At 48.8% G+C, this 25786-nt stretch overlaps 1 protein-coding gene across 3 annotated transcripts in view; it reads right to left on the bottom strand.

Annotated features, from left to right (window-relative positions):
- The window catches only part of LOC133916072 (2-oxoglutarate-dependent dioxygenase 11-like), a 31645-nt gene extending 10468 nt beyond the window's left edge, over window positions 1-21177 (bottom strand). The window contains exons 1-4 of one of the 3 annotated variants that reach the window (XM_062359569.1): window positions 20760-21172; window positions 20299-20546; window positions 19825-20158; window positions 19182-19448 (exon numbers count right to left, since the gene is read on the bottom strand). In XM_062359569.1, the coding sequence (XP_062215553.1) occupies window positions 19206-19448; window positions 19825-20158; window positions 20299-20546; window positions 20760-21014 (1080 nt within the window). In that variant the 5' untranslated portion in view covers window positions 21015-21172 and the 3' untranslated portion in view covers window positions 19182-19205. Of the gene's footprint in view, window positions 1-19026; window positions 19449-19824; window positions 20159-20298; window positions 20547-20759 lie in introns of those variants that run through there. The other 2 variants (XM_062359568.1, XM_062359570.1) reach the window with 2 other exon arrangements.
- Window positions 21178-25786: the final 4609 nt, after the last annotated feature.

Genomic DNA, 25786 nt, shown 5'->3' with positions numbered 1-25786 from the left:
CTCAATTATTGCTCCGTCGGTGATTATATGAACCGACAGTGATAAGGACGATAATCCTTATCGCTATCGGTTTGGAATACGAGCCGATAGACTATGAACCAACAATGATAATAACTATCATTTCCAGTTCTTAAGCATTCACGGTAAGATATGCCAGTTCAGCTTATGAATTATCAGTGATACCTTTATCACTACTGGTTATTTCTGAACCTGCAGTGAAAGGATGGTAGAGATGACCCTTTCTGTAGTAGCTAGTGGGGGTCTATCTAACACCATGTTCTCTAACATGTGCCAATATTATTGATTTGATATTTCTATATCTATGATCCCTGAAACATGATCATTTAATCAATACATGTGCTAGTCTATGAATCGTTATTGTCCCATATAATGATATAAGACTAGGGATCATTTATAATAATATCATAATAAAATAAAGAGTTTTACAAACAAGTCACATACTTACTAATCAATGTAAATGATAATTTTCCAAGAAACTGAATAACATATTAGTCAAAAGTACATAAACATAGATGTGATACAATCATCTCTATGACTACCTCTAAAGCATATCACCAACAAACATAACCCAAAATGACACTTATGTGTGAATCAATCGTTGAATCATGCTTTAAAAGTTTATTTTATTGCAAACTCCTAGTGAAGCATAGACCCTATATATAAGGAAATGCATGGACCATCACCTTGCCCGTTTGTATCATGTGTTTGTTGATGCAATTCGTCTAATCGAGCTTAGGATTGTCACATACACACGCGAACACCTGAGGAACACAGAGAATTGGTGCGCCAACAACCTGCGCTTTTTTCTGTTATCTTCTCGCCCTTATATTCTTCTGGTGAACCAAATACACATACACACACACGATGGCCCGATTCTTCTGGCCACGATGTGATCACATCCATGCATGGGTATGCCCAGGGAATCAGTCCACTACGCCCGGCCTCGTCGCGAACCAACCTTATGACGCAGACAACATTTGGCGCTTCAGTCCCGACGCAGCGGTCTCTGAAAACGGCTGATGAAAAACTGACAATAGGATTGACTCTAACTAAAGAATAGACTATGAATTGAGCTAGAACCCAATCTACAAATTGAACAACTTCACTCTACCACAAGCCTACGACAAGGTTACTTCTAACAAATCCCCCCTTAACCTTGGTGTACCTTCACATCGATGACTCCCATCTTCCTCCTTAGCTCAAGAAATGTTTCTCGCCCGAGAGCTTTAGTCAAGATGTCTGCTAGCTGATCTTTTGTGTCCACATATTCAATATCTATTGAACCCCTTTCAACACACTCACGAATGGAATGGAATCTAGTGTCGATATGCTTACTGCGATAGTGGAGCACAGGATTTTTGCTTAGGGCAATCGTCGATTGATTATCCACGAGAAGCCTGAATTTTTCAGTATCAGCTCTTGTCAGACTCCTTACCAGCCCGCTTAACCAAACACCTTGGCAAGCACAAGTGGCAGCTGCTACATATTCTGCTTCACAGCTCGATAGAGTGACAATCTTCTGTTTCTGAGAAGTCCAAGTCACGACAGATGGACCCAAGAAGAACAAGGTACCTGTTGTACTCCTCCTGTCCTCCACATCTTCGACGAAGTCACTGTCAGTGTAGCCAGTTAGACTTATATCAGTTCCTCTTTTTCTGAATAAGTAGCCAAAACCTTCAGCTCCACTGATATATCTCACAATACGTTTCAGTGCTGTCATGTGTTGAGCTGTGGGTGACTCCATGAAATGACTGACCATACCCACTGCAAAAGTGATATCTGGCCTAGTGTTGACTAAGTACCTCAAGCACCCAATCAGTTGTCTAAACTCTGTTGCATCCACTAGAGAACTGCCATCCTCCTTCTGCAATTTCAAACGATTCTCCATTGGTGTGAGGCATGGATTACATCCTGTCATCCCAGCCAGTTCAACTATCTTTCTCACATAACTGCTTTGGCACAAATAGATTCCCTCATTGGTTTGCTCTACCTCAATGCCCAAATAGTAGCTGAGAAGACCAAGGTCACTCATACTGAACTTCTCTTGCATTTGCATCTTAAATTCAGTGATTTCCTCAGAACTGGAACCTGTGATGATTAGATCATCAACATAAACTCCCACCAGCAAGACTCTTCCTTGGTTATGTTTCCTATAAACAGCATGCTCCAATGGATTCTTCTCAAAACCTAGTGACAACAGTGTCTCATCAAGCCTTGCATTCCATGCTCTTGGTGCCTGCCTGAGCCCATACAGTGCTTGTGGAGCCTTAACACCCCAGCTCTCTTGGTGTCAACAAAGCCAGGAGGTTGTACAACATAAACCTCCTCAGTCAATACACCATTTAGAAAAGCTGACTTCACATCCATGTGGTGGACCTCCCAACCTCCATGAGCTGCCAATGCCATTAGCACACGCACAGATTCCATCCTGGCAACTGGAGCAAAGACCTCATCAAAATCAATTCCTTGTTTTTGTGCATAGCCCTTTGCAACTAATCTGGCCTTATGCTTGATCACATTGCCTTCTAGATCCTTTTTCAGTTTGAACACCCATTTCAATCCAATTGGCTTGTGATTCTTTGGAAGATCTGCAAAGGTCCATGTCTTGTTGTTCTCTATTGATCTCAACTCCTCTTTCATTGCATTCCTCCAGTCTCCATCTCTAATCGTAGCTTCAACATTTGCAGGCTCCTCGGCACTGAATAAGCACAGACCACTATAATCCAAATCAAATGGTTCTGTAGTTTGCAATACATTTTTCAAGGTTCTATACCTGAGGGGAACCCCTTCTGAATCATGGGTCTCCCCAGAAAGTGGCAAAACTCATTCAATTCCCTGTTGTGGTTGTTCTGCATGTGATGAAACTGGTGTTGTCGGATTACCAGCAGATTTCTCTAACGGCTGATTCACTGCATGCAGGAGCTTCTTCAATGTACACTGTTTCTTCTTCTACAACAGAAGTATCATCTATCCCTTTTACATCACATACCTTTACTGGTTTTTCCCAGTCCTAGCTTCTATGCTCTTCAAAAACAACATCCCGTGAAATGTGTAATTTTTGTGTTTCAGGATCATACAGCTGTAGGCTTTTGATCCATTTTCATAGCCAAGCAACACCATTTTCTTGCTTCTGTCCTGCAGATTTTTCAGATGTGGTTCAGCTACTCTTACATGTGCCACACATCCAAGCACCCTCAAATGCTTGACCTTTGGCTTTTTGTTATACACAGCCTCATAAGGTGTTTTCCCAATCAAACTCTTTATCTGAGCTCTATTCAACAGATACACTATAGTACTTCATGCTCTTCAGTAGACTCCTTGTCATAGCCACCACTGTCTGGTTTCTCCTCTCAACCACACCATTTTGTTGTGGTGTGTAGGGTGCTGTCATTGATCTTCTCAAACCTAACTGGTCACAATAGCTTGCAAATTCAATTGACTGGAACTCACCTCCTCTATCTGTTCTGAATTCCTTCACCTTGAGACCCAACTCTAGCTCAATCTTCACTTGTTCTGATCTGAAAGCCTTCAGTTCTTCATCCTTTGTTTTGATCAACACACGCCACATGAATCGAGTACAGTCATCGACAATCAGCATGAAATACCTTTTGCCTGCAGGTGTTGCTGGTGTGATAGGACCACACAGGTCTCCATGGAGTAACTTTAGTGGTTTCTTGGCACAAAATGTGGATGCTGATGGAAACGGCTGACGGTGTTGCTTTCCAATCAGACAACCCTCACATAACTACTCTACGTGATCAAGCAATGACAATCCTTCAACTAGACCTTGTCTGGTCATGTCCCTGAGTGCCTTGAAATGGATATGTCCATAACGTGCATGCCATCTCCATGCTAGATCATCATCCTTTGCAAACAAACACACATGACCAGCAATGTTTAGAGGCATCTTATACATCCTACTACCTAATCGAGCTACTTTAGCTAGCAACAGACGTGCTCGATCATAGAGGTAAAGTTTTCCATCCTCGATGACAATCTTACACCCATTCTCATCTAATTGTCCAAGACTAATAATATTGCTCTTCAATTGGGTATATAATATACCTCCGACAATGCCCGATGTTCAGTATTCTTGTCCTCAAACATTACTGTCATTTTCCTTCTATTTCAACTAGTGACTCATCCCCAAATTTTGCTGATCTTTTCACAGATTTGTCTAGGTATGCAAACATAGAACTATTTCCTGTCATATGATTGCTACCACCACTATCCAAGTACCAATCATCTTTGCCTGTATCTATGGGAATGAGCTTTTCTTCACTGAGAAATACCTGATGGATGTGTCTGTTTTCAAATGGTACCTTTGCACTGATGTTATCAGTCGGAGCCAATTCGCAATGCTGCACCATTAGAAGAGTGGCTTCGTCTTCATGTGCTTGCACAAGATTCACCTCCTCTTTCTTCTCCTGTCATGGGCGCCGGCACTCACCCGCCCAATGCCTGAATTTTCCACAATTTTGGCATTTGTCCTGCGACTTGTCCTTCTAGGGAGGCCTGGCATCAGCCTGCCGGCGACACCGTCTCTCCCTCTAGGAAACCGGCCACGCACGCGCCCAGCATGCCCAAGCTTGTGACCACCAGAGCCCTCCTCTCTGGCCTGCTGGTGCTTGTACTGCGCCATCCACTCCTCCTCAGATAGCAATAATTTTGCTCCGCCCAAGCTGGACTGTGCGCCCGCATTCTTGCCATGTCGTTCCTCCACCCCCTTAAGTCTGCCGGTCACATCCTCAACTCACAACGTCTCAAGATCGAGTAAGGTCTCAATCGAGAGAGCTATCTGAGAGAGGTGTGACGGCACAACTCGTAGATACTTCTGAACAACCTCCTCCTCGCCACGCTCGTCGCCGAGGACGCGCAGATTGCTGACAAGACTGGACAGTCTTACAACAAAGTTGTCCATTGATTCACCATCATGGAAGGAGATATCTTCAAACTCCCAGTGAAGGCTCTGCACCTTTGCCTTGCGCACCTGTCGGTGACATAGGAACTAGGGGTCCCCGAGTCCCGAGGCCAGGACAGCAAATGCCACGTGGCGCCTTCCCTTGGGGATCATCTCCCCAAGGCCTGAGAAGACCTAGTTCCGAGAGGGGTGCTCGAGGCCATGAACAGTGGCCCCGAGTACCCGTAGTTCCCCGAGGACCCGAGAAAGATCCAGTTCCGAGAGGGGTGCTCGGGGCCATAAACAGTGGTCCCCAAGTACTCGTAGTTCCCTGAGGACCCGAGAAAGACGCAGTTCCAGGATGGGTGCTCGGGGCCATGAACAGTGGTCCCCGAGTACCCGTAGTTCCTCGAGGACCCGAGAAGAGCCAGTTCCGGGAGGGGTGTTCTGGGCCATGAACAGTGGTCCCCGAGTACCCGGAGTTCCCCGAGGACCGAGAAGAGACATATCTGGGAGAGGGCGCTCGGGGCTAAGAACAGTAGTCCCCGAGCACCTAGAGTTCCTGAAGACCTGAGAAGCCCCTTGCCGGTGGACCCCACAAGGGCTCAGCGGTGAGGTGTCAATTGGTGAGAGGCCCGATGCTGCATTTAAGAGAGAGCATGGCCTGTCGCTTCCAACCACTCCCCCCACGCCTGTCGTACTGAATACGTCAGTCCCTGCCACCGCCTGGCAGGAAGGTGTGGGGACATTTAATGCGACGGGTCCCATCGCACGTCACCCTGCACGGCTTGGAGATATTGTCGCTGGGCACGAGGCATATCGCCTGCCGCCTGCTGTGTCAGATCTACTCTGACCGAGCGTGCATGCGGGGTCGTTCGGCGGCTGCCTGGTGGGCCCCCCCACTGCACCTACTCAAGTTGGCGTAATGGGTGACAGGACCAAGGGCGCATTTTTAACCCCATGTAACATCAAACTGCAGCTCCATGATGGATGCTTTCCATTTATGGCTCATGGGGACTCGTGCCCTCCTTTGAGGGCACACCAAACCCCCCCCCCCCCCGACGGGATAAAAGGGGGTTGCACTCGGAGAAGAACAGGGACAGCAACAAGCAGAAGTCTTAACATGCCTGAACAAGTTTCGGACGAGGACAACACACAAGTCTGAGAAGCGGAGCAGAGGTTCACCAAGGCTCGAAGCAAGACCGAAGCTCTAGACTTAGATAAAAATCCTTGTAATAGAAGAGATTCATAGAGAGGCATTCCCAGAGCATTAATGGCATACACACAGGAGTAGGGTATTAGGCTCCGTGTGGCCCAAACCTGTCTAAAATCCTTCGAGCATTTACTCCCACTAGCAGAAGATCATCCGTCCTGCCTACATCTCACATACTTGCATTAAATCCACGTACAAGGTAGATTCAGAATCATCCCCCCGGCCGAATCTCAAAGGGGGTCCCTCAAGATCCTCGCTTGAGGAGTTCATCCTCCGCCAGCTAGCGCGCCAGGTAGGGGGGTTGCATCCCTGAATCCACCTTGTTTTCTGCAGGAAAAATGGCGGGCAGACATCATCTTCAACACACTAGCTCAAACTCAAGCGAAGAAGTGGAGCCCATGGCCCAGGAGGCCCCAGTTTCTGCTATTCCTCAGCAACGGCAGCCGCAGTCGGCCCGTACGGCGCCCCCCTCCCTTGGGGATAATGGCGCTGGGCCCAGCAGGGCCGCCGCCATAGGTAGGCCGCCCAACCCTCAGCAAGTGGCCAACACCGCAAGATTAACGTCCGGACAGCGCCGGGCACCATTACGGCGTAGGCTCGCCTTTGGCGATGCCAGACCTGGGAGTGCTTTGCTTGCGGCGCAAGCACTCCTCAGGCACCCGCTGGTCCAGGCAGCGGGGGAAACCCCGGAAGGCCATTGGCTGCAGGAGGTGGCCGCATTGGTGGGCACGGCTCACTGGCAGGTGCTGGCCGAAAGTTCCCGCGCCACCTCCCACCACAGTGCAACAAAAGCCGGTCCATCTTCGGGTGGCGGCAGAACCGACCGGGGGGCTCCAGGCGAAGTGCCACCCCCCTGGCCACAACAGGAGCTCAGGACCTTCGCTTACACCTCAATGAGCGGAGGGCTGTCGAGAATGCACGCGTCACCGTCGAGCGCCACCGGGAGTCCCGGCGCGAGGCCGAGGCAGAGGACCAGGCTTCCTCTATGCCGGCCCGCGACCATCGGGGTTCCTCAGCGCGTCGGCGTTCGCCCCCCAAGGGCGCTGCTGGCGCCGTGGGATATGGCACAGGCTGCCGTGCATTCACCAGTGAGCTCCGTCAGGTCAACTAGCCCACGAAGTTCTGGCCAAAACTACCGGAGATGTATGACAGGTCCATCGACCCTGTCGAGTTCCTCCAGATCTACACCACTGCCGTCCAAGCGGCGGGCGAAAATAAAAAGGTTATGGCCAACTAGTTTCACATAGCCTTGAGGGGCTCTGCCCGTTCTTGGCTTATGAACTTACCCCCAGGATCTATTAGCTCCTGGGATGATTTGTGCCACCAGTTCGTGGCCAATTTTCAGGGCACTTTCACATGCCCCGGCTTGGAGTGCGAGCTCCATGCCGTTAAGCAGTAAGAGGGGGAGCCGCTGAGGCGCTTCATACAGCGCTTCAGCCAGGTCCGCAACACCATCCCACGGATTTCCCACCACACTATCATTGTCGCATTTCGGCAGGGCGTACGTGACGAGCGGATGCTTGAAAAGCTAGGTACGCATGAGGTCGAGACCACCGCGGAGCTCTTCGCGTTGGCTGACAAGTGCGCCAAGGCAACGGAGGCTCGGGCGTGGCTTGTCCCGCGCCCTGAGCAACCCGCTGCCGACAAGGCAAGTCCTTCCTGCTCTGACAAGTGAGAAAATAAAAAGAGAAAGAAGTGCGACGCTGCCCCTGTCATGTCAGCGGAGGGCCCTGCCCGTAGGCTGGCACGCCGGGCGGCTGTCGATAAGAAGCCCGCTCCCACGAGACCTGAACTGGGAAAATGGTGCAAGATCCACCAAACTGACTGGCACGACCTCTCTGAGTGCCGGTCGGTCAAGGGCCTCGTCAAGCAGCGCCAGAAGGAGCGTGAGGAGCGCCGCAGGGGTGGCGACGATAAAGCCGCCCTCGAAAACCAAGAGCTCGGGTTCCAAGAGCCCGAGGAAACCGTCGCTTTCATCGATGGAGGCGCGTACACGCCCTCCTCTCGTCGCTGCATCAAGACAATGCGGCGTGAGGTGTGCTCGGCGACCCCGGGTGCTGCAGCCGCAAGGCCTCTGAAGTGGTCAGAGACCTCGATCACCTTCAGTCTGGCGGACCACTCCGCGCGTACTGCAGGGGTGGGGCGACTACCTCTGGTGGTGTCCCCCACCGTCTGCAATGTGAAGGTCAGTTGGGTGCTAATCGATGAGGGTACAGGACTAAACCTCCTGTCCCAGGAGGCTTTCAAGAAGCTGCAGGTGCCTTCGAGGCACCTAAAGCCGTCCCTCCCCTTTTACAGGGTGACGCCAGGGCACACATTACCCCTCGGGCAGGTCGAGCTACTCGTCACATTCAGGAACCGGGACAATTTTCGGACGGAGAACGTCTTCTTCGACATCGCGGAGGTCCCTCTGCCCTAAAACGCAATCCTCGGGCGCCCGGCGTTCGCCCGATTCATGGTGGTGACGCACTACACCTACCTCACGGTCAAGATGCCGGGCCCTGCTGGCCCCATCTCCATGCCCGCCGAGACCAGCAGCACCGTCTCCTGCACCAAGTAGCTATACTCAGCCTTGGTCTCTACTCGGGCTGAGGTCAAAGGACACCCAGGGGGCCCGGGACCCTCTTCATCCAAACCCCGACTCACCGCCGACGCCTCTGTCCCCACGAAGGAGGTCGTGGTGGGCGAAGACTCGTCCAAGGTCATTCGAATCGGTGGTGACCTGGGTGACAAATAGGAAAGCACACTCGTCGCCTTCATCCGGGCAAACACCAACGTGTTTGCATGGCAACCGTCCGATATGCCTGGGATCCCTAGGGAGGTGATCGAGCACCACCTTGCCGTACGCCTGGACGCACGGCCGGCAAGGCAGAAGATCCGACGATAGGCACCTGAGCGCCAGGAGTTCATCTGGGAGCAAGTCAGTAAGCTCCTCAATGCTGGCTTCATCCGAGAGGTCCTCCACCCGGAGTGGCTGGCCAACCCAGTCGTCGTCCCGAAGGCCAACGGCAAGCTGCGAATGTGTGTTGACTACACCGACCTTAACAAGGCTTGTCCAAAAGATCCTTTTCCTTTACCCCGCATAGATCAGATAGTAGATTCCACCGCGGGATGCGATCTTTTGTGTTTTTTAGATGCAAATTCGGGTTATCACCAAATCCGCATGGCCAAACAGGACAAAGAAAAAACATATTTTATTTCCCCGGTGGGGACCTATTGCTATGTGTCAATGCCTTTTGGTTTGCGCAACGATGGATCTTCATTCCAGCGGGCCATGCGCATTACACTTAATACGCAGGTTGGTCGTAACGTCGAAGCTTATGTCGACGATCTCGTGGTCAAGTCTCGGGATTGGGCCACCCTGCTGGAAGACCTGGCCGAGACTTTGAATAGTCTCCGCACCACCCACCTGAAGCTCAACCCCGAGAAGTGCGCCTTCGGGATACCCGAGGGCAAGCTCCTCAGTTTCTTGGTTTCCAGCCGAGGAAGCAAGGCCAATCCGGAGAAGATCCGGACCATCAAGCAGATGCATCCCCCGGCCTGGCTAAAAGAAGTCCAGCGTCTCGCTGGCTACATGGCGGCCCTGGGGTGCTTCATCTCCAAGCTTGGGGAGCGAGGGCTCCCGCTCTTCAAATTGCTGAAGAAGACCGGTCATTTCGACTAGACACCGGAGGCCGAGCAGGCCTTCCAGGACTTGAAGAAATATCTCACCTCACTGCCCGTACTGGTGGCCCCATCCGAGGGTGAACTTTTATTGCTCTACGTCTCGGCCACTCCTCAAATCGTGAGCATGGTACTGGTGGTGGAGCGTGACGAGTGCTCGGGGCAAGGTGCTGGGTCCTAGCTCCCAGTCGCCCCCGAGCAGCCTTCGGGTCCTGGGGCTCCTCCCGACCAGGGGATCGAGCCCGAGACCATAGCTCCTCCCAACCAGGAAGTTGAGCTCGAGACCTCGGCTGGCCCCGACCACTATGCCAAGCTCGGGGCCTGTGATAAGTCCTCGGGTGAAACCCAGGTCCGGGCTCGCCGTATATAGTGATCGGTGTACTTTGTCAGTGAAGTCATCTGAGACGCCAAGACAAGGTACCTTCAAGCCCAGAAGATGCTTTATGCAGTGCTCATCGCTTCCAGGAAGCTACGCCACTACTTCCAGGCGCACAAGGTCTCGGTGGTAACCACATACCCACAGGGGCTGATCCTCCGAAACCGAGAAGGCACTGGGCGTATCGTCAAATGGGCAGTCGATCTCATAGAATTAGATCTGCACTTCGTCAGCCGCCAAGCAATCAAAAGCCAGGCTCTGTCCAACTTTGTGGTAAAGTGGACGCCGGTTCCCGAGATCGACAATGAAGAGTTGTCCGCATACCCCGGGCAAGATGGGCCTAGGTACTGGGTCATGCACTTTAACAGCTCCCTCACGCTGAAAGGCGCAGGGGCTGGAGTGGTGTTCACCTCCCCAACTGGTGAAGTCCTCCAATATGCCGTGCAGTTGCATTTACGAGCGACCAACAATATGGCGGAATACGAGGGCCTCATCGCTGGCCTCCGAGCAGCGGTGGGCCTCGAGATCCGGCGGCTTCTTATGAAGGGAGACTCCCAACTGGTGGTCAACCAAGTATCCAAGGAAAACCAGTGCGCGAACCCACAGATGGCGACGTACGTGGCGGAAGTCGGGAGGCTGGAGTGGCACTTTGATGGCCTGGATCTGCGACACATACCTTGCTGCGACAACGCTCTAGCCGATGACCTCTCCCACCTGGCCTCTGCCCGAGCGCTCGTCCCAGCCGGAGCTTTTGAAGAAAGGCTCACACGGCCATCTGTTCTGCCCGCCGACCAGGATGAAGGGGAACCCTCGAACCTAGTTTGGGGAACCCAGGCAGCACCCTCAGTGGGAGGTCCCGTTAGGGTGCCGCCGCCCAGTGAGTGCGCTGTGCTTGCCGGTAGTTCTCAAGATGCCTCGTGGATCGACTAGATCTGAGGGTACTTGAAAGAAAACATCCTTCCCGGGGATGATGCCTCTGCGGAGAGGATTGCACGGTAGTCCAAACGCTATGCCATAGTAGATGGGGATCTCTACTGGCGCGGAACGGATGGGGTCCTCCTTAAATGCATCACCCGAGCAGAAGGCAGTGAGCTCCTCACTAAGATCCACGAGAGCGAGTGCGGTGGCCATGAATCGTTCTGCACGCTAGTCGGGAAGGCCTTTCGGCAAGGCTTCTACTGGCCTACAGCTCTCCAAGACGCTTCCGAGTTGGATCGGCACTACTAGGCGTGCCAGTTCCACACAAAGCAGATTCACCAGCCAGCTCAGGCTCTCCATACCATCCCCTTGTCTTGGCCCTTCACGGTCTGGGGGCTGGCATCTTGGGTCCATTCCCTCGAGCAATCAGGGGCTATGAGTACCTCTACGTCACCATCGACAAGTTCACCAAGTGGCCAGAGGCAGTCCCAGTTGTCAAGGTTACCAAGAACACGGCAATCCAATTCGTCTGCGGTATCACAAGTCGCTTCGGCGTCCTGAACAAAATCATCACTGATAATGGCACCCAGTTCACAAGTGCCCTGTTCGGGGAATACTGCGAGAACCTCGGGATCAAACTTTGCTTCGCCTCTGTCGCTCATCCTCGGAGCAATGGGCAAGCCGAGCGTGCAAATGCAGAGATACTAAAGGGGCTCAAAACCCAGACCTACGATGTGCTGGCAAAGCATGGGAAAGGGTGGATCGACGAGCTGTCTGATATTTTATGGTCCAACCGGACCACGCCTAGCTGGGGCATCGGGGAGACGCCATTCTTCCTTGTTTATGGCGCTGAGGCGGTCCTCCCCTTTGAGCTCACACTCGGCTCCCCTCGGGTGAACGCTTACTCAGAAGGCGAATAGGAACAATGAAGACGCGATGGCATCGATCACTTGGAGGAGCGTCAGTGACGAGCCATCGTCCGAGCCGCCAGATACCAGCAGAGCCTAGGGCACTACCATCAGCGCCACATCCGGGCCCGGTCACTCGAGGTTGGGGATCTAGTTCTTTGACGCGCCCAAATGCGCAAAGGAAAGAATAAACTCGCCCCTATGTGGGAAGGCCCCTTCATCGTGATCGGTGCCCCGCGACAAGGCTCGTTTCGGCTGGCCACAGAGGATGGGCAGCCTCTCCTAAACGTGTGGTACATTGAGCATCTGCGCAAGTTTTATCCCTAGGTGGGCATAATTGTGCTCGGGCCAACCAAAACAGCGGCTGCCCGGTGGGCCCCCCCACTGCACCTGCTCAGCATCGGGTAGGTGGCCGATCCACCGATCTCCTTCACCACTCGCCATACCACCAGGTCACTGCCATCGCCGACACCACTGCCGCTGGCACCTCTGTCGCGGACCCTGGGATGCAATGGTGACCGTGAACCGCTGAACTCCCTCTCGCCATTGCTTACCTCAGACATCGCTGGATCGCTCCAACGAGGCTCTGGTACCAATTGTTTATGCAATTCGTCTAATCGAGCTTAGGATTGTCACATACACACGCGAACACCTGAGGAACACAGAGAATTGGTGCGCCAACAACCTGCGCTTTTTCTGTTATCTTCTCCCCCTTATATTCTTCTGGTGAACCAAATACACATACACACACACGACGCCCCGATTCTTCTGGCCACGATGTGATCACATCCATGCGTGGGTATGCCCAGGGAATCAGTCCACTACGCTCGGCAAATTCGCGGGAGCTCAGGACGGGCCGCATTACTGTAGTGAGAGAATGACTACGGGAATGAAGGAAGGAAAGGAGTAATTAAAGGTGGGAAATAGGGTAGCTGCTGGAGATAGAAAAAATAAGGAGTACTGTAATAGTGTTAGGGGATGCTGTAATAGTATTATAAGGGATGAATTTTTAGAGTATCTGCTGGAGATGACCGTGCTGAGAATAAGTCTTATTTTCCCACAATATTGCAGGTGCATAATTAACACCTACTTAGGGTAGGGACAATCTTACCATCTTATAGGATGCTTTATAGCTTTTACATAATCTTAAGACGATTTAGCTAACAATATGTCGTCCCGACAATTCATGGACTGGTGAACAAGAAGAAAATGTATCCATCGTAACAACATACCGTACAATAGTATGTGAGTTTCCTTGTAGCACCAGATTTTAGCTTACAGACTTTACAAGATAGATATTTTTCACGAAACAACTATCTTTTTCTCTCATCTTCCTCTCTGTCTTCTCCGTACCATCTAAAATCCTAGTATATCTAACGAACGTCCTTTGTTACAGAAGGCTGCTTATTATGGCACTTCAACACTATAGACAAGCAGTGTCAGCTGGTAGCACGGAAAGAAGTAGGAATACAACATTAGTGGCTGAGAAACCCTAGCCGTGCCTGTTGTTGCAAATCAACGATTTACACTCAGATGGATCACACACTTGCGTGAGAACTGCATAACGCGAGAAATTTTGGTGCGCGCAAACAACCGCACTTTTCCGTTTTTTCTGCTTGCCTTTTATTCAGACACGAGTACTACAACAACGATGCCCGATTCTCCTGCCCACGATCCGATCACTCCGCATCATTGTGACACTCGTGGCACCCCGGAGATTTGGCCCATTACGACCTAGCCTCACCGCGAACAAATCGCACGAATGAAGCCTAACTCGACGCTCTAACCTGACGAATGAAAGAACTGACGAAAAGAACAACAACAGCTAGTAACTCAGTTCAGTAGCATTGTAGCTCTGAACCTGACTCCGACTCTGAGCAAATCGACTCAAAGTCAACATGACAAATACTAAAACGCGATCAACGAGGTTACTGCTAACAAATCCCCCCTTAACCTTAGCGTACCTTGACATCAATGACTCTTATCTTCCTCCTCAGCTCAAGAAATCTTTCGCTCCCAAGGGCTTTTGTCAGAATGTCTGCCATTTTCTCTCTGGTGTTCACATGCTCTATGTCCACCGCTCCCTTTTCAACACATTCACAGATGAAATGGTACCTCGTGCATATGTGTTTACTTCAGTCATGGAGCACTGGATTCTTGCTTAACGCTATTGTCGATTGATTATCCACCAGTAGCTTGAATCTTTTAGTCACTCCTTCTGTCATGCTCTTGACCAACCTACTCAGCCACATGCCCTTACATGCTCCAGTGGCAGCCGCCACATATTCAGCTTCACAGCTCGACAATGTCACAATCTTTTACTTTTGTGAACTCCATGATACTACTGAAGGACCTAGAAAAAACAACACACCTGTTGTGCTTCTTCTGTCCTTCAAATCTCCAGCAAAATTACTATTAGTGAAACCAGTTATCGTCAGTTCAGATTCTCCTCTTCTGAAGAAACAGCCATAACCTTCTATACCACTGATATATCTCACAATGCGCTTTAGAGCTACCAAATGCTGAGCTGTTGGTGCTTCCATAAATTGATTGACCATGCCCACTGCAAAGGTTATGTCAGGTCTGGTGTTAACCAAGTATCTCAAGCATCCAACCAGCCTTCTATACTCAGTTGCATCCACAAAAGGGCTTCCATCTTCTTTCTACAGCTTCAATCGATTTTCCATTGGAGTCAAGCAGGGATTACAGCCTATCATACCAGTTATCTCAACTATCTTCCTCACATGGTTTCTCTGACATAATGTTATTCCTTCAGTAGATTGCTACACCTCAATACCCAAATAGTAACTGAGTGGACCCAGATCACTCATGCTGAATTTCCTCATCATTTGTCCCTTAAACTCATCGATTCCCTCTGTGCTTGAGCCTGTGATGATTAGATCATCCACATATACTCCCACCAGTAGTAGCTCTCCATTTTTATGTCTTTTGTAGACAGTATGCTCAAGAGAATTTATGTCAAAACCTAGTGAAATCAGTGTCTCATCTAGTTTTGCATTCCAAGCTCTTGGTGCCTGCCTCAAACCATATAGTGCTTTATGAAGTTTCAATACCATATCAGCTCTCTCATTATCAACAAACCCAGCAGGTTGTAGCACATACACTTCCTCAGTCAATTCACCATTGAGAAAAGCAGATTTCACATCCATGTGGTGGATTTCCCACCCCCACCCCCCAATGAGCTGCCAATGCCATTAGCGCACGCACAGATTCCATTCTAGCAACCGGAGCAAATACCTCATCAAAGTCAATATTGTTTTTGTGCATAGCCTTTTGCAACTAATCTTGCTTTATGCTTTATCACATTTCCATTTGGATCCTTCTTCAGTTTAAACACCCACTTCAGACCAATTGGTTTGTGATCTTTTGGTAAGACTGCAAAGGCCCATTTCTTGCTATTTTCAATTGATTTCAACTCATCTTCCAATTGCCATCTCTGATTCCAGCTTCTACACTGGCAGGTTCTTCAGCACTAAAAAAGCACAAGCCACTGTACTCTAGATTTAGTGGCTCAGTTGTCTGCAGCACATTGTCCACTGTCCTGTACCTGAGTGGTAAACCTTTTGAATCATGTGTTTCTCCTGGTGGAGGTGAGTCCAGTGATCCATCCCCAAATTTTACTGATCCCCTTACAGATTTGTCAAGGTATGCAAACATGGATTCATTCCCTGTCATATGATTGCTACCACCACTATCTAGATACCAATCTTCCTATCCAGTATCTACGAGGATGAGTTTTTCTTCACTGAGAAATACCTGATGTGTGTTCTTGTTGTTCGACAACGACTGTGTGACAGTGCTATCTGTCAAGACCAGCTTGCAGTGCTATGCCATTAAGAGTGTGGCTTCATCTTCATGTGCTTGCACAAGATTCACCTCCTCCTTCTTCTCCTGTCGTGGACACTGGCACTTGCACGCCTAGTGCCGAATTTTCTACAATTTCGGCATTTGTCCAGTGACTTGTCCTTCTGAGGAGGCCTAGCATTATGCCCACCGATGCCACCGCCTCTCCCTCTAGGAGACTGGCCACACCAAAGCTCATGACCACCGGAGCCCTCCTCTCCGGTCTGCCGCTATACCGTGCCATCCACTCCTTAGACAGCAACAATTTTTCTCCGCCCAAGCTGGACTGTGCACCGGCATTCTTGCCATGTCGTTCCTCCACCACCTTATGTCTGCCGGTCACATCCTCAACTGACAACGTCTCAAGATCAAATAAGGTCTCAATCGAGAGAGCGATCTGAGAAAGGTGTGACGGCACAACTCGGAGATACATCTGAACAACCTCCTACTCACCACGCTCGTCGTCGAGGACGCACAGATTGCTGACAAGACTGGATATTCTTACACCGATTCGCCGTCACAAAAGGAGATATCTTCAAACTCCCGGTGAAGGCTCTGCACCTTTGCCTTGCGAGCCTGATCACCACCAATCCGCATCGTCTTCAGTGCGTCCCATGCCACCTTCGCACTGGCCTTGCTGGCGAGGGTCGCCAACAGCTCGACCGGCACTGTGCATAGGATTACCTCCAATGCCATGCGATCCTCCTGAAAGTCATCGACGCTGTGCTCGACTGCATCCCACAGGCCTCGCGCCTGCATCATGACTTTCATCATGAGAGACCAGTCGGCGTAATTGGTCCGCGTCAGCATCAGGTAGGTGGCCGATCCACCGATCTCCTTCACCACTCGCCGTACCACCAGGTCACTGCCATCGCCGATGCCACTGCCGTTGGCGCCTCTGTCGCGGACCCTGGGATGCGGTGGTGACCGTGAACCGCCGGACTCCCTCTCGTCATCGCCTACCTCAGACATCGCCGGATCACTCTAACGAGGCTCTGATAGCAATTATTGTTGCAAATCAATGATTTACACTCAGATGGATCACACACACACGCGAGAACTGGAGAACATGAGAAATTTTGGTGCACGCAAACAACCGCACATTTCTGATTTCTCTGCTTGCCTTTTATTCAGACGCAAGTACCACAACAATGACGCCCGATTCTCCTACCCACGATCTGATCACTCCGCATCATTGTGACACTCGTGGGACCCTGGAGATTCGGCCCATTACGACTTGGCCTTGCCGCAAACAAATCATATGACTCAGGCCTGACTCGATGCTCTAACCTGATGACTGAAAGAACTGACGAAAAGAACGACAACAGCCGGTAACTCAGTTCAGCAGCGTTCCAGCTCTGAACCTGACTCCGACTTTGACCCAATCGACTCAAACTCGACACGACTAACATGACAAACACTAGAACATGATCGACAAAGTTACTGCTAATAGTGCCAACCAACACCGTCGACACCCCCATTACCAGACTGCCTTCCTTTTCTTGCGGACTTCATCGTATTCTCGGAGGCTATTGTTTGCAGCCCCATGACTCGTCATGGTCTTATGGCAATGCCACCACGTGTTTTTGAACATCATCAACTGTCCTCAAACAGTTGGCATCAACAAATCTTAGCATTGATATGATGCATCCTAACAAGATCTAAAACGGTTAATCAGTATAGCTCTATTTTTTTTAATTGATATTGTTAGACTACCAAGGATTGACACCACTTCCTTCACCTCCAGCCCTGCTGCACCTCCTGTAGCGCACCTGACAACAGGCCCGAGCAGCATGCAGCTGGGTTAACGCGGCGGCAACTCCAAGCGCAGATTGATTCGTTCCTATCTTTGGCACAGCTTGTTTTGGAATGTATTTCCAGCGTGGGTTGTTACCCAATTGAATTATAATCTGCTATATATGCCGCTTGGACGCATCAATAAAAATTATCGCGTGTTTGTGCCTAACCTTCAATGCTTTCAGATATAGTTCTAGTTTTAGTCCTAGAAAGAGAAAATGTGGACACGTAGGATCCAGTCACGATATCGTTAGCAGGAGAAAGAAAGAAATGTGTTTTTTCTTGGGAAATGCACCATTTGTCATTCTTAAATTGTACCGTCCAATTATTGTCCATCAGTAAAATGACATTATTTGAGGTTGAGCTGCATATGTCTCCGCCGGAACCTTTGTAATGGCCCATTTATCATGCCTCAAGTAGTTATATGGTAGGCTGAAGTATGAAGTATTTAACCGGCCCAATTATCTGGCTGCAATTTTAATTTGGCTCGATTATTGGGTGGCCATTTGTGATCAACTTGGGAAATGGAAGCACATTCTCATTCCTGATAATTTCTGTTGTTGGTGTTGGCGGTTTTCCAGAACTTTATTGATGATGCTGACATATAAATTAATGTATTGTTAGTATGTGAAAGCTGTCCTCTTCTGCCTTCCTATATGAGAATACTCACATATCAAGGTGGTAGCGACGTAGCGTCCGGTTCCTTAGTTTGCATCCATGTTACTATCAATCTATCGATTCCTCAAGAATATAGACTCTGACTCGCATGGTTGTCTGAGCAGTGTTCCTCAAGTTATTTTCTTTTACAAAAACAAAAAATATCACTGGCATGTGGACTCTCTGTTAGTGGCTGTAATTTTCAGCTCCGTTGTGTATTCGACCATGTCTATGCATGTCGACTGTCAATTAACTATTCACTGGCATAGGTAGACAGGGAGTAAACAGTTTCTTCAAAAATTGTTGCAGTGGGTATTCAATAACTGGTTGACATCAATACGGATCCAAACAAGTAAAACATTATTGGGCCTTCGGGCACTACAAAAAAGGGGTTGTTCCTGAAGGCTTGCCAGAGAACGGTGTATAGCGAGAAATATCTCCGTATTGAGTCCAAGTCAGATTACAGAGTTCTAGTCTAGTTCTAGCTCATCATGTAAGGTTCCGTCTCCACGTACCCGTCCACCGCACCCATATACACATGACACATCTATCAGATCAATAACGTTGAGAGAGGTTGTAGACTACATATTTGTGTTTTATTCTTCTAATTCTATTTGATTAGCTTGGTGCGATTATCGGAATACTAAACAACATCATCCATACTTGATATAGTTAGCAGAAGACAGAAAGAAAGTATATTGATACAATGTAACGGAAATTATGCGATTATTAGAATACTATAACAACATCATCCATACAATCATGAGTTGTGCTGAGTCATTATCACAGACAATATAACTTATTACCTACTGATATAACAAAGAATATAATCGGTAGGACACGACATAAAAGAGGGTTGCTCACCTCCCTCCAACGATAGATAAGCTACTACTCCAGCTTCAGTCTCTCTAGGTGGTCCCTTCCATCAAGCTTTGCTGTAAAATATTGTATCAAGAAATCCTGGTAACTCGTCGATTTGTACCGCATTTTGTCGCCTTTCACGAGCTCCGGCAGAGGGCCAAGCATCAGATTCTGGCAAGGATTGTGGAACATTGCCACAGAAATCCGCTCTTTGTTTGGGTGTATCACAGCCCTATGCTCAACACTTCTGAACTTCCCATTACTCAAGATCTGCAAACGAAGGATAACATAAGAGACAGCTGAAGTAGCCCGAGGCCATTCAATAGTGTTCAGAAGCATAGCATCTATTGCAACTAACAAATATAGTTGAGAATCAAATGAGATGACAAAGAGTCTAGTACTGTCCACCCAGGTTCTAGTCTTAGACTTGATGTCAGTGCTCACATATATAAAATAGCTATATATATCTTTGAAGTCCGGTTGATATAGAGACCAAAAATTGTACTTCCTTTATTAAAAAAAAAAGAGTCTAGCGCTGCTCTCTAGATGAACTTTCACCCGGCCTGCTGCTTGGAGCTTTGACAAAATGGTGTACATATATAATCTTATAAGTAATTTCTCTATTCGCGATTACGGAATCACGTACCTCGAGCACATCGCCGACGTTGACGATGATGGCGTCATCGAGAGCGACCACGGCGAACCACTTGCCGTCCTTCTTGACCTGCAGGCCCTGGACGTCGTTGTTCATCTGCAGCAGCAGCGTCAGGCCACCTGGGTCGGTGTGCGGCGACAGGCCCAGCACCCGGTCAGCATCCTGGCACGGCGGGTAGTAGTTCACTCTCATGCCCTGAGGCTGTCCCTGTCCTTCAAACACGCCTCGCAGCGTCGCCGGCTCCACGCCCACGCCCTTAGCCATGAACTCCAGCAAGCGACACGTTAGCTTCGCAGCCTCCGAGGAGTATACATTTACGGAATGCCTAAATTCATGCAAAAAAAAGTATTGAGATTAGTTAGAAAGATATTATATATTTATATATATAGTTTTTCGCGAGATAAAGAATCAGGTTGCGATGTTTTTCTTTTAAGTCAGCGAGTTTTGGCGGCGGATCTAATGAACCTGAAGGATGCAGGGTGAGTAGGCCAGAACCGAAAGTCCCGCGACGCACTCGGCTGAACCTGAAGGTACAGCATGTCTGCCCAGTCCAGCTTCTGGTCCTCGGACACAACAAATGCTTGGCCATAGCCTTCAAGACTGCCAGGTTGTTGTGAGCATTCCTTCTTGGCTTCAAGTGGCAGCTTGAAGAACTCAGCTATGTCACTCATCAGGTTTCTAGTCACTTCATCTGGCACTCCATGGTTGACGAGCTGCACTTTAATTTGTTCCGTTAATTCATGGTTCAGTTATTCCATTTGCACAATTGAAATAAAGTACTATTATTTGTAGCAAACTTAATCTATTACCTGTGCTGCACAACCGATATATTTTTCCATCATTCTTATCTCTATTTGCTATTCGTCCAAATTAAAGCTGAAACTATGTACCAACAAGAAACTTATCTTTGCATAGTGCATACATACCTGAAAGATGCCCCAGTTCTGACAGGCAGATCCCAGCTTCACGCACTCCGCTTCCAATGACTGTGGGTCCAGCAACTTGTCGAGATCGATGATCGGAATTGCCGAACCACTGTCATCGCCGGCGATGATCTCGTCGGAACTAGCCTCCGTGCGGAGGTACCTCTCCGGTACCTGTTCATCAAGCCCGTTGCAAGTCGCTGCAAGCGCCTGCACGTTAGCCACCGGGAGAGACCCAATGGTTCTTGCTTCCGCCATTGGTATTCCCTCCCGAGCTTCTGCTGCGGATGCTCGATCGTCCTTTCTTGGGGTATTTGATCTCTTTTCGGTAGCCTGAGAGATGTTCCTCAAATTATTTTCTTCCACAAAAATATCTTCCTCAAATAAACCTTCTCTATTTTTATGGCCTGCATTCCTCGTCTGTTTCATGACAAGACAAGCGGTAGAAGGGGCAGCGCTAGGATTGGAAGTAGAGGGATCGGAAGGCACAAATGATTGGCTTATTTTTAGACGTCTTTCTTTATCTTTTCAAGAAAATAAACTTTTTACAGCAGATAAGATCATCATTGCTACTATCCATTTTTTACAAACCAATAGTGACAGTGGATTGCAAATTCGATGTTTTTTTTACCAAAATGACATTTTTTGTTGTTAAACCTGCGAATATAGCAAATTACGTGCACACACAGTTTGTGATAGTCGAACCTAGGACATCACCCTTCGCGTGAAGCTTTCTTATCATCCCATCTCATAGTTTTAATTGATGATTATATAGTAATTTATTCTTTTAACTTTCCTATCCAAATTTTTAGATGATTATTTAGGCAAGTAGATTTTTTTAAATAAAAACTTTGTTAACTACAAAGTTGTAGATCTCGTTGAGATATAAACTTTTCATATAAAGTTTGTCTCCATTTGACTCCGTATGAAAATGTTATGAACTTTTGAAAATGAGATATCTACCATTATCACTGCCGGTCCATAACAAAAATCGGCAATGATACTCCCTCCATTATTAATATCGGTTCATAACATAAACCGGCAATAAAAACCCTATTTTCACTCTTATCGAATATCTAACTACAGGGTACATATGCTTAAGAAGTACATCGTATACGGACAGGGTACATTGTATACATCTTTAACAATTCCAGATATTACGGACCCGAATCTGCGGGACCTGATATACTCAGGGATGTCGAAAGCTTATACTAGGAAGGTCTCGATCGGGTTAAACGACTCGAGTATGACTAGTATCCAAGCTGGATTCGGCTGCCTTGCCTTGATTGACAAGACAAAGGAGTCCCTATCGACTACAGTTGGACCCAGGGTAGTGCTAGGACCCTATATAAGACGGGGACCCAGACCCCTAGGAGGACAATCTACGCATATGTTACTCGACGCAAGCGACAACAAGATCCTAGCAATCGGAGAGACTCGGTGACTTCAACTCGGCGATTAGTTTAGATCCAATCTGCTCCATTGTAATAGGTTTAGCCACATTGCTTATACTCGAGACAGCCATATATACAACATCATCCACGTAGAACATAGGGTATTACTCCAATCGGGGGCCCGAATCTGTATACATCGTGTGTCTTATTTCTTGCTCGATCCCTGATCTCAAAGGTAACCCAGTTCAATTACGGATATATTATTGGGAACTAATCTTTGACAGTTGCCGCGCCAGGTAGAGGCCTTCATCTATTTTTCAGGACCGATCATGTCTCAAGTGCGCATTCATGTTGGATTCTCTAACACCGGTAGTCATCTTTGCATCGCCTCCTACCGGCTCTGAGATCACCTTCGGAATGGCATACACTGGTATCATCGAGTGCAGCCCATTGGACGCATACCGCGAGGTGGGACACCTCGACTGGGATCCTAAGGAGCCTAATGTTCTTCAATTCATGGACACCGACAGCAATGGTGAAAGTCACGAGGGCAGCGACGACGGATCCATGATGCCCAGAGCAACCGAATAGATCTATTTGTGTTCATGGCCGGAGCCGACGGCACACCTGTTGAGTAGAACGCGGAAGATCCGGATGCTGTGATGAACAATAGGGTAGGAACCTCTGAGGTTCGAGCACCGACTGCCGCCACCCAAGAAACCGGCACCGCTGGAGGGTTACCGCTAGGGATGACTGCGGTGGGAGCTTTGCCTGTCCCCAATACCGCTCATCATCAACAGACGGCAGAGGGTCTGGTGAACCCTAATATTCGACAACGACTTGTCGTGGGAACCCCTGTTGATCAGGCTCTACCTCCACTTGCAACGATTCCAAGATCGAGGAACGAATCTCTCAACATGGCGATCACGGAGCAACATTGGCTCAATCACCGCCGAGTCTAGGCAGTGGTGTTTTCAGTACTCTGGAAGCCAATGCCCAGGGTGCTCATATGATTCTAAGATCCTTATCCGAGTTGGATCCGACGAATCCCCTAACCCCAATGGTCAATCAGCTCAATACTCTGCTTGATGCGGCTCAGATCTAGGCTGCTTCAGTAAATAACCCCGGTGGCTCTAGGCATCACAGCTAGCAAGGTGCTGGTTCGAGGAGCCACGGGTGCAGGCACCTCCGAGTCGAGGGATCACAAATAGGAAGCTCGGATGGTCGAGCTCGAGCACAGTCCTATGGGCTGAACTATAACTGCCCCATGCATAGGCGCAGGAACCAGGAATACTTGAGGAACCGCATTCCATACAACAGGCATGATATGCGGAGAGTGATAAACAATCGCCATGAGGAACATCATGAAGACGATTGTCATTATAATGACTGCAGGTCTCCGGGATGAGACGGTCGATGTGACTCCCCTGTCCGAAGAAACAGGCATGACAATCTTGCCCCATCTCCTCCTGAAGAATTCGATAGAGGTTACGAAGCCTTCACACCTGAGCTTTGGTTGATACAATGGGATGAGAAGTTCAAAGTAGATCCAATCCAGAAGTACGATGGGAAGATCAATCCCAATGAGTGGTTACAGATCTATACTATTGTTATTCGAGCAGCTGGTGGTGACAATAGAGTAATGGCCAATTACCTACTGACTGCCCTCGATGGACCTGCAAGGTTCTAGTTGTTGAACCTGCCACCTAGCTTGATCCAGTCGTGGGCTGAGCTGAAGGCTCAGTTCATCACCAACTTCCAGGGTATGTTTGAGCGCCCAGAAATGGAAGATGATCTTCATCAGCTAAACCAAGGTAAGGATGAATCCCTTCGAGACTTCATTCGTATGTTCAGTGACAGGCATAATACGATCCCAAGCATCTCCGATGGGTCAGTCATCATCGTCTTCAAACGAGGCGTTAAGGACAAAGGCCTAGACAGGAAGCTGGCTACCTGGAAGATTCATACAATCAAAGAACTCTTTGAGCTGGCCGACAAGTGTACAAAGCGTTCTGAAGCCCAGGCACACGCCAAAAACCGTTAGTCTGGTAAGGACAAGCCCGAGTCTTCGAAGAATGAGGGGAGGAAGAACAAACCTGGTGACAAGCGCAAGGGTTTAGACACGACCGTAGCCGTGGTTGAGAGGAGTAAGTCATGCAACACTAGAGATAGCAAGGACCTGAGCCGTGGTGGTGCGAAGTGGTGTTCCATCCATCAGACCAACTAGCACAATTTTGACGAGTGTCACATTATCAAAAAGAAGCTCTAATATAAGCTTAAGGTTGCTATTGCTGATTATCATAGCAAACAGGCCAAGCCGAACGCTAAAGATGATGAGGCCAAATTCCGTGGGGCCGATCAGAACTTGGCACACATCTTTGGAGGATCCGCCTCATATGAGTCCAAGAAGCAATACAAGGTGGTCGAAAGGGAGGTCAACCTAGTGCTGATCGGGCCTCCCCGGTGCCTCAAGTGGTCAGAAGTCCTGATCACCTTCGATCAATCTGACCACCCATCCGCAGTTCCACACCCGAGTTGGTATCCGGTTGTGGTCCAACCAATTATCCTAAACATCAAAGTCTTTAGGATCTTAGTTGACGGGGGTAGCTCACTCAACCTCATCTTCGCCAAGACATTAGACAAGATGGGGATCCAAAGGTTGGAGCTCAGGACAGGAGCTAAGCCTTTCCACGGTATAAATCTAAACTTATCGACCATGCCCCTTTGCCAGATCGAGTTGCCGGTTACGTTCGGTGAGCCTGACAACTTCCGTATAGAGAAGCTGACCTTTGATGTTGCGGATTTCGAGACAGCTTACAACGTGATCCTAAGCCGCCCAATGTTGGGCAGGTTCATGGCTATGGTGCGCTATACGTATCAAGTGCTCAAGATCCTAAGTCCAAAAGGGGTCATAACCATCAAGGGAGATCAACGTGTAGCAGTCAAGTGCGATAAGCAATGCCTGGATATGGCTGAACACTTCTGCCGAACGGTCACTACCTTAATCCACCACCAACGTCAAGGACGCAAGCTTCAACCAGATCAGATCGAGAACCCTCACAACCACTACACCACTACTCAGTGGTTATCAACTGTGCCTAGACACGTTTGACCTCACCAAGAAGGCTTTTCCTGCAAGTGAATCGAGAACACAAGCAAGAACATGTAGATGCAATCTGAATATTACTAATTACCAATGAAGCACTCGAGTTAGGGTTCCACAAACTGAACAAGCGGCAAAACTATATAAAACAGAATAATCTAAGCCAAACACAAGCCTCAACTATGACGGCTACTGTGTATATATAGGGGGACATGAGGTGGTCGACCTAGGGTTGTGTAGCCATGGAAAGAGGTGTATACAACCTAGACTCCGACCCCGACACAATTACAAGACCCAACTAGGTCCAAAACGGTGGCACAGGAGATTACTTCTTTGACTCTGACTAAACTATAAGAAATATTTGGTCGAGCATAGATCCATTGGAAAGGGTTCGTCATAAGCTTTCCACCAAGTCCAAAAACGCCTCAATTGGACTCCGTATGCGAGAGTTATGCCCTTTTTATTGACGTGTTGTCCTGGGACTCGACTACGACCATGATCACGACTTCGACCACGACCAGAGCTTAACTTTG

This window comes from Phragmites australis, chromosome 4 (genome assembly GCF_958298935.1).
Source record: "Phragmites australis chromosome 4, lpPhrAust1.1, whole genome shotgun sequence".
Classification (NCBI taxonomy): domain Eukaryota; kingdom Viridiplantae; phylum Streptophyta; class Magnoliopsida; order Poales; family Poaceae; genus Phragmites; species Phragmites australis.
The sequence above is the reverse complement of the archived record's forward strand: the minus strand, read 5'-3'. Positions and strand labels throughout refer to the sequence as shown.